The sequence below is a fragment of the Mobula birostris genome, chromosome 7 (genome assembly GCF_030028105.1).
Source record: "Mobula birostris isolate sMobBir1 chromosome 7, sMobBir1.hap1, whole genome shotgun sequence".
Lineage (NCBI taxonomy): Eukaryota > Metazoa > Chordata > Chondrichthyes > Myliobatiformes > Myliobatidae > Mobula > Mobula birostris.
In genome coordinates this window covers 65,943,614-65,959,334 of record NC_092376.1, presented here as the reverse complement: position 1 = coordinate 65,959,334, position 15,721 = coordinate 65,943,614, and the positions used below count along the sequence as shown (strand labels likewise).

The 15,721-nt window shown below is 38.7% G+C and overlaps 1 protein-coding gene across 17 annotated transcripts in view; it reads left to right on the top strand.

Annotated features, from left to right (window-relative positions):
* picalma (phosphatidylinositol binding clathrin assembly protein a) overlaps positions 1-15,721 on the top strand; it is a 173,940-nt gene that overhangs the window by 115,926 nt on the left and 42,293 nt on the right. For 15 of the 17 annotated variants that reach the window (XM_072263341.1, XM_072263334.1, XM_072263337.1 and 12 more), the window contains exon 12: positions 2,337-2,437. In XM_072263341.1, coding sequence (XP_072119442.1) covers positions 2,337-2,437 — 101 coding nt within the window. Of the gene's footprint in view, positions 1-2,336; positions 2,438-15,520; positions 15,668-15,721 lie in introns of those variants that run through there. The other 2 variants (XM_072263345.1, XM_072263344.1) reach the window with 2 other exon arrangements.

Genomic DNA, 15,721 nt, shown 5'->3' with positions numbered 1-15,721 from the left:
GAAATAAAAAGGAATACTAGACATACAAGGCAGATCAGGGTGCTTCTGTGGAGAGAGCCAAACAGCTGAATTAATGCTATAGATTCATGACTTTGGAAATTTTCTTTAAAGTGCAGTATGATCTCAATCGAAAAATAGACCTTTACTGTAATGACAAAATTCTAAAGTTGCTGAAAGGCCAAGCAAACTAATATCCCTAGCTTCTAGGCTCACATCACTCTTATTTGGCTATATTGTGATTCACATAATTGATATCAAATTCAATAAATTAGTGTGGTAATTGGAGCTCTTGTCATGGGAGGGGCTTACCCTCAGGCAGAGAAAAGATTCAAGGATATGCTCAGTTTCTTTTAAGTGCAGCAAACCCTTGGATCCTGTGAATCTCTGTTCCATAACAGCCTGAAGTGGAGAAGAAACATTCCAGATGGTATTGACAATCTTGTATTTTATGCACTTAAAGCATGTGGGAGTGCACCACTTTGCAAACTGCACACCACCTGCTTTCTCAGTTGCCTTTTGTCCATCTGCAAAAAAAAAAAAAATTGCACTTTCCACATTGGTTTCATTATTTAGGATGGTGGTGAATATTGGTAGCTCGGGTTGAGGCGTTTGATTTTACGGTGTTCACCAAGTTTGGCGATTAGTTTGCAGACATTTCGTCCCATCAGTCAAGGTAACATTCTCAATGCGCAGTTGTTGGTGTTTCTCTCTGGGAGTACTTACGTTTATATAGCCCACCTGTTCGCTTGCCCCTGTCCTGTTTGGCTACCCCTTCAGTTGACCTTTGAATTCTACTGGCTCGTGCTTCTTTAGCTCTTATGGTTTTGTAGATGGTGTCTATTTCTATCTGTTTATTTACGGAGTTATCAGAAGAGAACCATGCTTTTAAAAATTCTCATGCCTGCTTTGTGTTTGCCCGTGCCAGAACCACCATGGTGTCCCAGTTAGAGTGGTGTCCTTCTCAGGCTTCATCTACTGATATCAGTGACAGTGGATCATATTTCTGCACTGACAGTTTGTTTTCCTGTAGACAAGTTGAGAATTTATGTTCTGTCTGGTCGATGTAGTTCTTGTTGCAATCTCCACTGGTGATCCTGTACACCACATTGTGTTTATCAGTTGTCTTTACTGGTACTTTGTTGAGACAAGCTTCCTTAAACTAGCTGTTGGTTTGTGAGTGATTGTGATACTGAGAGTTTCAATAAGTCGACCTGTTAGTTCTGATATATTTTTGATCTAGGGTAAGGTCGCGCATTTCATTGAGTAAGGTCTGCATGGCTTTCTCTTCTTGTGCATCTCCTGATGAAATTCTGTGGGTAACCATTGTTCTGGAAGTCTTTGAATAAGTGCTTCTCTTCCCTGGCCTGAAGTTCTGTGGTGCTGCAGTGTGTTCAAACACAAATTGGCAGTATGGAGACATGATCCATTGTAGTTAATCTCAGTATATTAAGACCAAGAAGGACATCACTTTAACTGGGTTCTGGTGCAGGCAAACATGAAGGAGACACAAGAATTTTATATATAAGAAGTGCGGTTCTCTTCTGATAACTTTGTAAACAAACCTATCGAAATAGTCGTCATCTACAAATCCCTAATAGCCAAAGAAATGTGAGCTGGTAGAATTCAAAGGTCAACTGAAGGGGCAGCCAATCAAGGTTGAGGCAAGCGGATTGTGGGGGGGGGGAGAGGTGTTATATAAATGTGAGCACTCCCAGAGAGAAACACCAACAACTGCGCACTGAGGGTTACAGTGGTGATGAAACGCCACTGGTTTCATTGTGTTACTGCTCCATAAGTGATGTTGTTCCATAATCGGAATTGTATCTATATTTGGCCATTTATATTCACTACTAGGATTGGCATCTTGAAATGGAAAAATGTCCATTCCTGACTAACCAATAGTCAGTTGGAGGCAGATGTGTAATCTCCATATTCATTTATGTTGATTTGATGGATTCTTTTCACCATTTGTTTGCACACTATTTTTAAGGAGTTTTTTTTGTATTTTTTTCCCAAGTGGAATGCTTCTTGGGGGTGAGTGGTACATTTGCAATTACTCTGAACTGTTTAATCTCATTATACTTCAGTTTTCCTGAACTCTCTTCTGACTAGGAGCACCAGACTTTTATCCCTTTTCCACTGAAACATGCTTATTGATTGCTATCTCATCTGAACTGAAGCAAATTTTCTAACCATTATTGAATTAAAATGCTAGGTAGTTTAGAGATTTCTTTGTGAAAATTACCATGTTGGGTTACTTTGTGAAATCCAGCATGATTTGAAACTTGAAATACTTCACATCGTGTAAGATTTAAGTTTTGTTTTAAATTTTACAGTACGTCTAAACTGCCAAACGACTTGCTTGATCTTCAGCCAACATTTCAACCGTCCATGCATTCTGTTTCAGCAGTACCACTGGCAGCTAATACATGGGGAGGTAAGTTGCTTCAAATACCCTGAGGTAGCAAAAGAAAGTATTCATCATTTTAAAGTAAAAGTTGGTCAAATTTATCGTCTTATGCACAAGTACAATGAAAAACTTGAAGCAGCATCACAGCATTTGTTGATCTTTAAATGTTAGCGTTGAAATTGAAACTAAATTATAGAATATGTTAATGTTTCATTTAAGTAAATTATGTAAAATATGAAGAATTTCTAATCTATAATTAAGCTAGAAAGGTCAAATTTGGGGAAGAAATAGAAGCAATGTCTGATATGTTTACACTGCAAGGTGTTTTATCAATTTATTGACATTTCCCAGCTGGGTCACCTGGTGTTGGCTAGAAAAGTCTGCATTGTAGTAGGTAAAGATCAGTTTCTTTTTTGACAGAATGGTTTGAGAATGAACATAACGTACTTCAGATTGGATTAGAAGGAAATGCACCATGAGTTGTGGTTGTGTGAGGGGTTAGCTCTCTGGGCTGGAACTAAACAGTACCATTCCTGATGCAGGGCAGTGAACTCAAGGTATTTAATGATCTTCCCTTGCATCTTCTGAGTTCCCCAAGAGCAGAGGTGCAACAGTCTGCAGTTAAAATTTAAAGCAGAACCATTTAAAAAAGCATTCTGTAACTTCCTGAGAACAGATGTGTAATTTGCTATTCGCAAAACTCCTAACTCCTTCAAAACTGGAAGTGGGTCTCTTCAAGGTCGATTGGAATAAAGTTCCAAGTCCACATTTTCTTTTAAAGCAATTTTTAATTTAATGTTTGAAATTTTAAAAGCAATTTTGGAAGTTATCAATGTGAATCCCATTAATGATCGAATGTTTGGCTTTTACTTGTCTATCTGTCATCTCAATGCTGCACATGGGCAAGATCACCACTGTACATTGGGTCAGCTTCCACACATGCACATAATAAGCCTTTTATTGATAAAGACTAAGTAGCCCACTGCTTTTATTATCAATATGTTCAATTATCAATAAACATTAGACTTGGGGATGGGGGTGGGGATGAACAAGGCTTGAGCGAAAGAAACAAATTTTATGAAATTTTATGATTAGTCTCCCATTAATGTGGGGCACGAAGATTTGGGTGTGCAGCCACTGCATCACTTGGGTTGTAAGTCATAGAGTACCTCCTTTGCCACACCCTTGCCAATCTGAGGACATGTGAACACATATCTCAGTGTGCAGTGTGGTTGAGCTTTTTCTTTGGACTACAAGGCTGATAGATTAGGAAAGGGCTTAAGAATTGTGAATATTGGGGAAATGGATGGGGTTTAGAGTGATTCCTGGAAAAAGTTGGTCGGGGAGTGGGTGGTGTGTAATGGTTTAAAGCACAGTGACTCGGTGGAAATAGAGTAAATCCTAACAGAGTATCTTAAGGAGATGGCTGTGGCTCCTGCAGCTCCTCACAATGCATGCATGCATCAGGGAAAATACTTTGCAGCTGAAGGGCACTGCAGTGCTGCACTGAGATGTCTGTTCACAGGTCCCTGAATTGGAGAAGAGTGGCAAATAAGGGACTTGGCTGTGTCTGTCACCCTAATCAATACTGATGTGCCTGTGATGCTGCTGCACAAATTTTTATTGCACTTGTTATATACATGCACTTGTGCATATACAATGTACCCTTGTACATATACAGTATAATTGTGCATTTACTCGAGTTTATTGCTCCACAGTATAAATTGACTCAACATAAAAATTGGCAACATCCCTGGTTCATTTGATTTTGTATTTACTTATTTGTTCCCCACCCCCTCCCCAACACACAAATTCCATAAGGATGGTTTTTATTCTAAATGTTGAATTTTTGGGTTGTACCATATAAATTCTGTAATGGTGAATATCCGTAACTTGAATAGCTATACAGTAATTAGAGTTGTTGCCTGTAAAGACAATCAGTTTTTTTTCCAAATATCTTGAAGAATTTTGTTTAAAAATGTTTAAAAACTATACTTTTAAAAATTAGATATATACTATTTGACCAATTTTTATCTAATTATTAGGGAAAAACTGTTTGCCAAATGTAAAGGAGAGTTTTAAAGATGGCTTTATTCTGAAGAATATTGTGATTTTATTTCAGCAGTTTATACTACAAAAGTCCTATGTTGTCAAAAGATTCAAAAGGTTTTTGCCTCATTTGAAATAACTTTGGACTATAAACTGTATTTCAAAACTCTTGAATATTATTAATAGTTTCTACGGTTTAGCTGGCCAATAGCTTTTGATTTAACCAGTTGTGTGTTTGCAGCAATATCCTTTGAAAAACAACTATTATTTTTTAAAAGCCTGCATCCAGAAGATTTATTTGGATGTATTAACTACAGTAAATTACAGAAATAATGCAGAAAGTATAGTAATGCATTGAAAAGTAAATTAAGTTCTTTAAAGATCATTTACACAGCAGTCCCAAATTCTAGAGCCATACTGTACTATAATGTCTACAGGCTCCTGTCAATGAAAAAGTTTTATAACTATTTAAATATAGTTTAGAAGTCTTGAATCAGGATAACAGATCACTAGTGTAATTCTCATATGAAAGTGACTTGAGTACTGTAATAAGCATTAAAAAAATTACTCTTTTTCATACAGTTTGCATTACCTTTTGCTTCTATATTAACTTTGACAAGGTTCTTGTTATCCTGGGCCAGTAAGGCAAAGTGTTCATTTTGTTTTGCTTCCTGACAATTTTTTCAGAATCTGTTTTTTGACATGTTTATAATGTTAATTAGAGAAAAACAATACACTTAAAATGTTGAAGCTCTTATTCATGATTTGATTGTATTTGGGAAGACCAAAACACTGTGCCTTTTAAGGAGCAGGATATCGCTAGTGATTATTTCCTATGTTTAGTGATAAGTGTGTGAATGTTGGAAGAGGCTACCAGTTTACTACATTTATAGCATGCCAGTTCACTGGCCATTAATACAACATACATACCTGGACTGCTGGAAGCATTCATTCAGATACCATTAGAAGATAAAATTTCTGTTCAGTTTGAATAACTCCGTAGGATTGAAAGACAAAGCAACAAGCTGAAGGGGAGGAGAAGACAAAAAAATTATCATCAAAGTCTGTACTGGATATGTCACCATAAGCTACATTGAAATCCATTTTCTTGCAGGCATTTACAGAATATAGACAATAGGTGCAGGAGTAGGCCATTTGGCCCTTCGAGCCAGCACCACCATTCACTGTGATCATGGCTGATCATCCACAATCAGTATCCAGTTCCTGCCTTATCCCCATAACCTTTGATTCCACTATCTTTAAGAGCTCTATCTATCTCTTTCTTGAAAGCATCCAGAGACTTGGCCTCCACAGCCTTCTGGGGCAGAGCATTCCGTATATCCACCACTCTCTGGGTGAAAAAGTTTTTCCTCAACTCCGTTCTAAATGGCCTACCCCTTATTCTTAAACTGTGGCCTCTGGTTCTGGACTCACCCATCAGCGGGAACATGCTTCCTGCCTCCAAACCTCAAACCCTTAATAATCTTATATATTTCAATAAGATCCCCTCTCAGCCTTCTAAATTCCAGAGTATACAAGCCCAGTCACTCCAATCTTTCAACATATGACAGTCCTGCCATCCCGGGAATTAACCTTGTGAACCTACGCTACACTCCCTCAATAGCAAGAATGTCCTTCCTCAAATTTGGAGACCAAAACTGCATACAGTATTCCAGGTGTGGTCTCACCAGGGCCCTGTACAGCTGCAGAAGGACCTCTCTGCTCTTATACTCAATTCCCCTTGTTATGAAGGCCAGCATGCCATTAGCTTTCTTCACTGCCTGCTGTACTTGCATGCTTGCTTTCAGTGACTGATGTACAAAAACACCTCGATCTTGTGCTTCCCCTTTTCCTAACTTGACTCCATTTAGATAATAATCTGCCTCCTTGTTCTTTCCACCAAAGTGGATAACCTCACATTTATCCACATTAAACTGCATCTGCCATGCATCCGCCCACTCACCCAGCCTGTCTAAGTCACCCTGCATTTTCATAACATCCTCCTCACATTTCACACTGCCACCCAGCTTTGTGTCATCTGCAAATTTGCTAATGTTACTTTTAATTTCCTCACCTAAATCATTAATATATATTGTTACCGCCTGCCATTCCGAAAGGGACCCGTTAATCGCTACTCTTTGTTTTCTGTCAGCCAGCCAATTTTCAATCCATGTCAGTACTCCGCCCCCAATACCATGTGCCCTAATTTTGCCCACAAATCTCCTACGTGGGACTTTATCAAAGGCTTTCTGAAAGTCCAGGTAGACTACATCCACTGGCTCTCCCTTGTCCATTTTCATAGTGACATCCTCAAAACATTCCAGAAGATTAGTCAAGCACGATTTCCCCATGGTAAATCCATGCTGACTCAGACCGATCCTGTTACCGCTATCCAGATGTGTCGTAACTTCATCTTTTATAATTGACTCCAGCATTTTTCCCACCACCGACGTCAGGCTAACCGGTCTATAATTCCCTGTTTTCTCTCTTCCTCCCTTCTTGAAGAGAGGGACAACATTAGCCACCCTCCAATCCACAGGAACTGATCCTGAATCTATAGAACATTGGAAAATGAATACCAATGCATCTACGATTTCTAAAGCCACCTCCTTAAGTACCCTGGGATACAGACCATCACGTCCCGGGGACTTATCAGCCTTCAGACCCAACAGTCTATCCAACACCATTTCCTGCCTAATGTAAATTTCCTTCAGTTCATCCATTACCCTAGGCCCTTTGGCCACTATTATATCTGGGAGATTGTTTGTGTCTTCCCTAGTGAATATAGATCCAAAGTACCTGTTCAATTCGTCTGCCATTTCCTTGTACCCCATAATAAATTCACCTATTTCTGTCTTCAAGGGCCCAATTTTGGTATTAACTATTTTTTCCCTTTGCACATACCTAAAGAAGCTTTTACTATCCTCCTTTATATTCTTGGCTAGTTTACCTTTGTACCTCAGTTTTTCTCCATGTATTGCCTTTTTAGTTACCCTCTGTTGCTCTTTAAAAGTTTCCCAATCCTCCGGCTTCCCACTCGTCTTTGCTATGTTATACTTCTCTTTTATTTTTATACTGTCCATTACTTGTCAGCCACGGCCTCCCCTTACTCCCCTTAAGATCTTTCTTCCTGTTTGGAATGAACTGATCCTGCATCTTCCGCATTATTCCCAGAAACACTTGCTATTGCTGTTCCACTGCCTTCCCTGCTAAGGTATTGTTCCATTGAACTTTGGCCAGCTCCTCCCTCATAGCACCATAGTTCCCTTTGTTCAACTGTAATACTGACACTTCTGAGTTTCCCTTCTCCCTCTCAAATTGTAGATCTGAGAAGAAATATAAAGAAATACAATTGAATTTATGAAAAACTATGCATAAACAAAGACTGACAATCAATGTGCAAAAGAAGATAAATTGTGCGAGTAAAAACAATAAATAAACTGAGAACATGAGTTGTGGAATCATTGGAAGTGCATCTGTAGGTTGTGGAGTTGGTTCAGAGTTGAGGTGAGTGAAGTTATCTGTATCAGTTCAGGAGCCTGATGGTTGTAGGGTAATAACTATTCCTGAACCTGGTGGTGTGAGATCTAACACTTCTGTACCTTCTACCCGATTATAGTAGTGAGAAGAGGGTCTGGATGGTGGGGATCCTGGATGATGGATACTATTTTCTTGTGGCAGCACTTCTTGTTAATGTGCTCAGTGATGTGGAGGGTATTACCTGTGAGGGACTGGGCTGTATCCACTATTTTTCCATTCCTGGGCAATTGGTGTTTCCATATCAGACTGTGATGCAACCAGTTAGGATATTTTCCACTGTGCATCTATAGAAGTTTATCAAAGTTTTTGATGACATGCTGAATTGTTGCAAACTTGTAAGAAAGTAGAGGCACTGTCATGCCTTCTTTATGATGGCACTTAATTGATCCCAGGATAGATCCTCTGATATGATAGTGCCAAGGAATTTAAAGTTACTGACTCTCTCCTCCTGTTTCCCCCAATGAGGACTGGCTCATAGAACACCAGCTTTTCCTCCTGTAGTTGATAATCAGCTCTTTGGTTTTGCTGATATTGAGTAAGAGGTTGTTGTAGTGGAACCATTCAACTAGATCCCTGCTATGTGCTGATTCATCACCATCTTTGGTTCAGCCATTGTCAGTGGCGTTGTCAGCAAATGTAAATATGGCATTGGAGCTGTTCTTAACCACATATTCATAGCTATAAAGTGAATAGAGCACACAGCCTTGTGGTGCACCTGTGCTGATGGTGATTGTGGTGGTGATGTCGTTGCCAGTCATGCTGACTGGGGTCTGCAAGTGAAGAAACCAAGATTCTAGTTACATAGGGAGGTACTGAGGCCTAAATCTTGGTGTTGATTGCTGAGTTCTGTCAGTTAAGAGCATTCTGATAATATGTATTTTCATTGTCCAAGTGTTCTAGAGCTGAGTAAGAGGCCAATTAAGTGGTATCTGCTGTTGGAGGTGGTAGGCAAATTAGAGTAGATCCAGGTCACTCAGGCAGCAGTTGATATTTATCTATTTATTAAGATACAGGGCGGAACAGGCCCCTCCGGCCCTTTGGGCCTCACCAGCCAGCAACCCCCAATTTAACCCTAGCCAAATCACAGAACAATAAACTATGTCCAATTCATCTACTAAGTGGAATGTCTTGTAACTATGGGAGCAAACTTGGAGCACCCAGGGAAAGCCTTACAAAACTCCCTACAGATGATGACATAGTTGAACTCTGAACTCCAGTGCCCGGAGCTGTAATTGTGACATGCTAACCGCTGCACTACCATGCTGCCCAAAAATAAAATCAGCTAAGATTATGTTGGGCAGTCTGCAGGTGTCCTCCTGTTTCTAGCGGCAATGTAGCATGCCCACAATTCCCTTACCCGAACTGTACACCTTTGGAGCATGAGAGGAAACTGAAGCATCGGAAGGATACCATGTAGACACGGGAAGATTGCACAAACTCCTTGCAGGCAGCAGCAGGAATTGAACCCTGATCGCTGATCATTGGCTGGTGCTGCAAAGCAATTGCACCAACTGCTATGCTACCATGCTGCCCCGTGATGTGCTTCATGACCGGCCTCTCAAAGCACTTTGAAATCGAGTGGAAGATGGGAGTGTTTAGATGACAAAAGAGACATTGCTAGTTGGACATTTAAAGCTGTAGAATGTGTGGCTAACTCTCTACCTAAGAGTAATAGCGCAATGCAAGCTGTTCATTGAGGCTTTGGCATCCCTTCTGAACTCATTTTGTGGTCTCTCACCAGAGAATAATGTATTAAGGTGGTTTGATTGCTGCATGCAAGAGTTGACGTGATGAGCTCTTGTGCATACTGATAATGCCACCTTGTAATTCACAACCCAAAATTTTTTTTTTCCAAGTTTTGATGGGCATTTCTTGATGTACAAGGGAAATAGAAAGGAGAATGAAGTAACTTAGATGGAGCACAATAAGAAGTTGTTGACACTTGTGGAAATGCAACGCAAATCTGTAATGCAGAACATAAAAAGTAGAGCTAAAATTGAGCAAGGTGTAATAAGCAACTCACTAGCTTTTTATTAAAAGTTTTATTTACTAGAAAACATCAGAAATAATAACAGCAGTGAACAGTGCTAGCCTAATACTAAACTTTGGACATGAACCAACCCCAAGTTCTTTTAAAAGCAAAAGCAGTTTTTGTTTCACCTTAATCTTTAAAGGAATGTGTATCAGAATCTGTGGGTATATCTCCCTTAATGTGCACAAATACTTTATTTCTAACTCTTCCTCCTTCATGACATAGACACGCTCCAGAATATCAGTTTACCTCTCCTTTTACTGCTCCATTCTCCACATCCTCCTTCCTGTTGAATACTGATGACAAGTATTCCTTTAAGTCCTTGTGCATATTCCCTAGCTCAACACATAGGTTATCATGTTGATCTCTGACCAAGGAACTGATTATAGACTTTAGGAGAGGGAACCAGGGGTCCATGTGCCAGTCTTCATTGGAGGATCAGAAGTGGAGAGGGTCAGCAACTTCAATTCCTGGGTGTTAATATTTCAGACCATCTATCCTGGACCCAGCATGTAAGTGCAATTGTGAAGAAAGCATGGCAACGCTTCTACTTCCTTAGGAGTCTGTGGAGATTCGGCCTGATATCTAAAACTTCGACAGACCAATAGATGTATAGTGGAGAGTGTATTGACTGGCTGCATTGCGTCCTGATATGGTAACACCAATGCCTTTTGAATGGAAATTCTTACAATAGGTAGTAGATTGGGCCAAGTACATCATAGGTAATGTCCTCCCAACCACTGAGCACATCTACATGAAACGATATCATAGGAAAGCAGCATCCATCGTCAGAGATCCCCACCACCCAGGCCATGCTCTTCTCTCGCTGCTGCCATCAGGAAGAAGGTACAAGAGCCTCAGGACTTGCACCAGCAGATTCAAGAACATTTACTACCCCTCAAACATCAGGCTCTTGAATAAAAGGAAATAGCCTTATCATTGAGTTTAAGGGCTCTTTATCTTGTTATCGCGTTCTCGTTATTTATTGTTATTTATTCATATTTGCATCTGCACAGTTTGTTGTCTTCTGCATTCTAGTTGATCTTTCATTGATCCTGTTAATAGTTACTATTCTATAGATTTGCTGAGTATGCATACAGAAAATGAATCTCAGGGTTATGTATGGTGATATATATAGAAAAACTTGTTATGTATTGCAATGTACTGCTGCCACAAAACAAAAAATAGTGACATGCCAGTGATATTAAACCTGCTTCTGATCATTAGCTGCCTTCTTGCTTCTAATTGACACGAAAGGTTAATATAAAAAGTTTTGGGGATGTCTTTAATCGTACTTGCCAAGGCAACGTGATCTTTACTGGAATTTACATTTACAAGTAAAGCTACATTTTCAGAACATAGTTTTTGTACTGTTGGATGTTGTTTTATTAATACTCAATACTGTGTATCTAATTCACTTTTTAAAATGAAATTACACAGTAACATTTTGGTGAATTCAATAAACTTATACTAAAAATAGAGTCACGCAAGTTTCATGCAAAAGTAACTAACAGGACTTTGGAGGAACTCAACAGGTCAGGCAGCATTTATGGAAGGAAATGACAGTTGATATTTTGGGTCGAGACCCTTCATCTGGACTGAAAGATAGAGTGGAGGTAGCTAGCATAAAAAGCTGATGAGTAACTTCAGGATCTTGTGTTTAAATCAAGTCATGTCTCATTTCTGTCACCTCCAGTGGGTTATAGTACCAAGTTGTCTAAATTTGCCTTGCAAGACAATTTGCTCCTTCCAGTTATTAGTCTAATAACCATATAACAATTACAGCATGGAAACAGTCCATCTTGGCCCTTCTAGTCCGTGTTGAACTCTTACTATCACCTAGTCCCACCGACCTGCACTCAACCCATAACCCTCCATTCCTTTCCTGTCCATATAACTATCCAATTTAACTTTAAATGACAACATCAAACCTGCCTCAACCACTTCTGCTGGAAGCTCGTTCCACACAGCTACCACTCTCTGAGTAAAGGAAGTTCCCCCTCATGTTACCCCTAAACTTTTGCCCTTTAACTCTCAACTCATGTCCTCTTGTTTGAATCTCCCCCACTCTCAATGGAAAAAACCTATCCACATCAACTCTATCTATCCTCCTCATAATTTTGAATACCTCTATCAAGTCCCCCCTCAACCTTCTACGCTCCAAAGAATAAAGACCTAACTTATTCAACCTTTCTCTGTAACTTAGGAGCTGAAACCCAGGCAACATTCTAGTAAATCTCCTCTGTACTCTCTCAATTTTATTGAGAGCTTTCCTATAGTTCGGTGACCAGAACTGTACACAATACTCCAAATTTGGCCTTACCAATGCCTTATACAATTTCAACATTACATCCCAACTCCTATACTCAGTGCTCTGATTTATAAAGGCCAGCATACCAAAAGCTTTCTTCACCACCCTATCCACATGAGATTCCACCTTTAGGGAACTAATAGGTCTTCTCAGAATTGTTATCAACACATTAATATATTTTCTTGCAAAAAGGGATCAATACTGCATTTAGTACTCAATTGTGGTCTCGCCCATGCTTGATGTTACTGAATTATCACATCTGCATTTTTCGTATTCCATTCCTCTAGCAATAAATGATCTGCTGTTAGCTTTCATAATTACTTGTACTGACATTCTGACCTTGTGCAAATCTATGCACTAGAGCAGCTAGATCCCTCTGCATTTGAGCACTAATTTCTCACCACTTAGATGATTAGTTTCTTGTGAAAAGGTTCAGTCTCACATTTTCCCACATAGTCTCTTTCGCACACTTAATGCATTCGTAACTTATATAGCAACCACATCTTCCATCTGAGTTACTTATATAAATGTGGAAAGTTAATGGTCTCATTACCAATCCCTCTAGCATACAGTAGCTGTATTTTTGCATCCTGCCAAAGACAAAGTAGTTTCTAGTTAACTAGTCAATATTTAATCTGTACCAAAATATTGCTTCCGGTACAATTATATTCCATGAGAACCTTTGATCTAGCATCTTATTGCTTTCTGCTAACAAAAAAAAACATCCACTGGTTCTTCTTTTGTCCAAAGCTTGTTTACTTGTTTAATGAACTCCAACAAATTGGTTAAAGATTACTTCCTTCTCACAAAGCTATGTTGACTTTGATTACATTGAACTTTTTTTGAAGTACTGTATCTTGTGGTCTTTAATTATAGCTTCTAATATTTTCCTTGTGTCAGATCATAACGAACTGGCTAGTAGTTTCCTTTTTGTGCCTTTCTTTTTGCATAAGTTAGATGCCAAAAAAGATGAGAATGGGGTGCAAGAGAAGATTTCCCAAGTTGTACCTCTCTGTTTAAGGGCTGTAGATGCCCATTGCCGGTTCTTGTTTCACTTGCTGCTACATTATTAGGGAGCCTATCACCCAAAATCAATCTAGCAGTGAGTAGCAACTGGCTCATAATGTTTGAGAACCACACTGGTTTTTATAGAAAAATAATGTTAATATTTGGGTTTGAAAAAACACAAAAATTTCCAGCATCTGTTGAATTTCCAGCATCTGCAGAATTTCTGCTGTTTGCATTAAAAATACAGGTGAAATTGTTTCAGATTGATACCCTTTTAAGAAAATCTTGAGGGAAAAAAATCAGACTGAAACTACTTTGAATTGTTGTTAACTTTTGCTGCCAACAGCTTTGTATGCTTTGGCCTGCATCCCTTTTGTCCTCAATCCCAGTAACCCTCTACCTTTGCAGGTTCTCATTAAGCCAGTGCTCTTGCATAATTAAGCTCTCCGCAACTGGCAAAAAAAAATATAACAGTGGAGCCTGGGTCACTGCAAGAAGAACCCTTGAGTTGACATTTTGGCTTGTTGGTTCAGTTTCCAGTTGCATCAGGGAACAAAAGGTTGACAATCTGTAAAAGCTTGCTTATCTGCCCATTTTCCAACCTGTGAGATACTGGCTGCCTGTGTGGTGGTTAGATGTTAACACTGTAAAAGCAAAAATACTTCCGAGTTAATATAAATGGACCTGGAAAATTATGGCAAGTATTTGGTATTGGGAATGCTGGTTGTAATTCAACATCTGTAAGGCATTCCTTATTGCTTTTTTTTTTTTTTTTTTGAAGCTTTATTGTAGCTGTCTTTTAAATTGTGGAAGTTTTTGATGTTAATGAAGCTCGCAAGTGAATCAATTCACTATATCATTTTCAAGAGAGCAGAAATTTGGATGAGAATGCAGAATGAAACTCTGATTGGCCCAGGAAGATGTAGTCCTGCCATGTTCTGTAATCATGATTGCTGTGGTTAACTGCTGGTCATTTACTGATAATGCATAAATCTTTATTTAATATTATCCTATTTGTCGCTTAAGTTCCTTCCTACAATAAATCAATGGAACTTGTAGATTAGACATTTGAAACTGTAGATCTAGCTGGAACTTTATAAAGGTCTTTTGTAATTGGATGTTTTCAAAATGCATGGAAATTGACCACCATTTGAAGGAAAGCTTAACCAAAACAAATGGAATGCAAAATTAAGGCATAAGGAATAAATATTAATGAATTTGTTGCATTTATGTGTTGATTATGCAGCATAATTGCTGCTTTCAACCCTTCACTATTTATAATCCATTTATTTCACAAGGCTGGCTTCTTTTTTGGTGGATTCATCATCCAATTGTGGTGGTTTTGGACTTGACTGCAGCTTGTTATATGCCGAATGATTAATTCACTGTATATTGTCATAAATTGTGTTTTTATTAATATCAATTCATACGAATTGCATTTTATGTCCAAGATGCTAAATCTGTATCATTGATTGTGTTGATTTTGTCTAAGAACCAGATGTTCATATATATAGCTAGCTATCTATATCTATCACTGGTGAAATGATGGAATTGTTTTGTCTGTTGCTCTTATTTTAGAGATGGTCTTTAATTTATAGTCCTATTTCTCAACTGGTGGGAAAGAGAAATGAGAATAATTGCTTCCATAACCTTTCCCAAAGCATAAGGGGAAGGGAGTCAAATTGCAATAGTGAAGACACATTCAATGCCGACTGTTTTATCCCAGTGTTCTTTGAGGAAGGCAAGTTCCTATTGAATGTGATTATTTGGAATAAAACAAAAGGGGCTGCAATAGTCATAGCATGTGCTATTAGTGTCAGATGTGTCCTTCTATGTCTAGGCATTGCATAGAACTGTAAACATTTGATTTATTTGCAGAAATATTTTAAGTTCTTTGGAAAGAAGGATAAAATGTCTACAAATGCTATGCAGTTTGGCTGTATAAAACAGAGCATACTTATTAAGGTGATTACTGTGGGGAGAGGGAACTTTAACTCCTAGCAAATAATTTTATAAATTTAGCATTGAGGAACATAGAATCGGCAATGGGCTGTTTGAACTGATCATCTTAATTAAATAAAGTCCTTAATTGAATAATTTTGTTTTTTGTCCTGATGTTCCTTTGCTTTTCTTGTTATTCTTTCTGCTTTATTTACCGTGCTGTTTCTAGATCCCTTCTCCACTTCTGATGCTGCTGATGAAGCCATTCCAAGCTTAAATCCTTTTCTCACGAAAGCTGATGAAGTTCTAAATACCACTGTCGCCTTCTCAGATGGTGTGATCTTTACTTCTAGGACACATAGCCATGAAATGTTTGGTAAAAAGTTAACTTTTTATATTTTCCATTAGGAAATTTACAGTTTTGCACAAA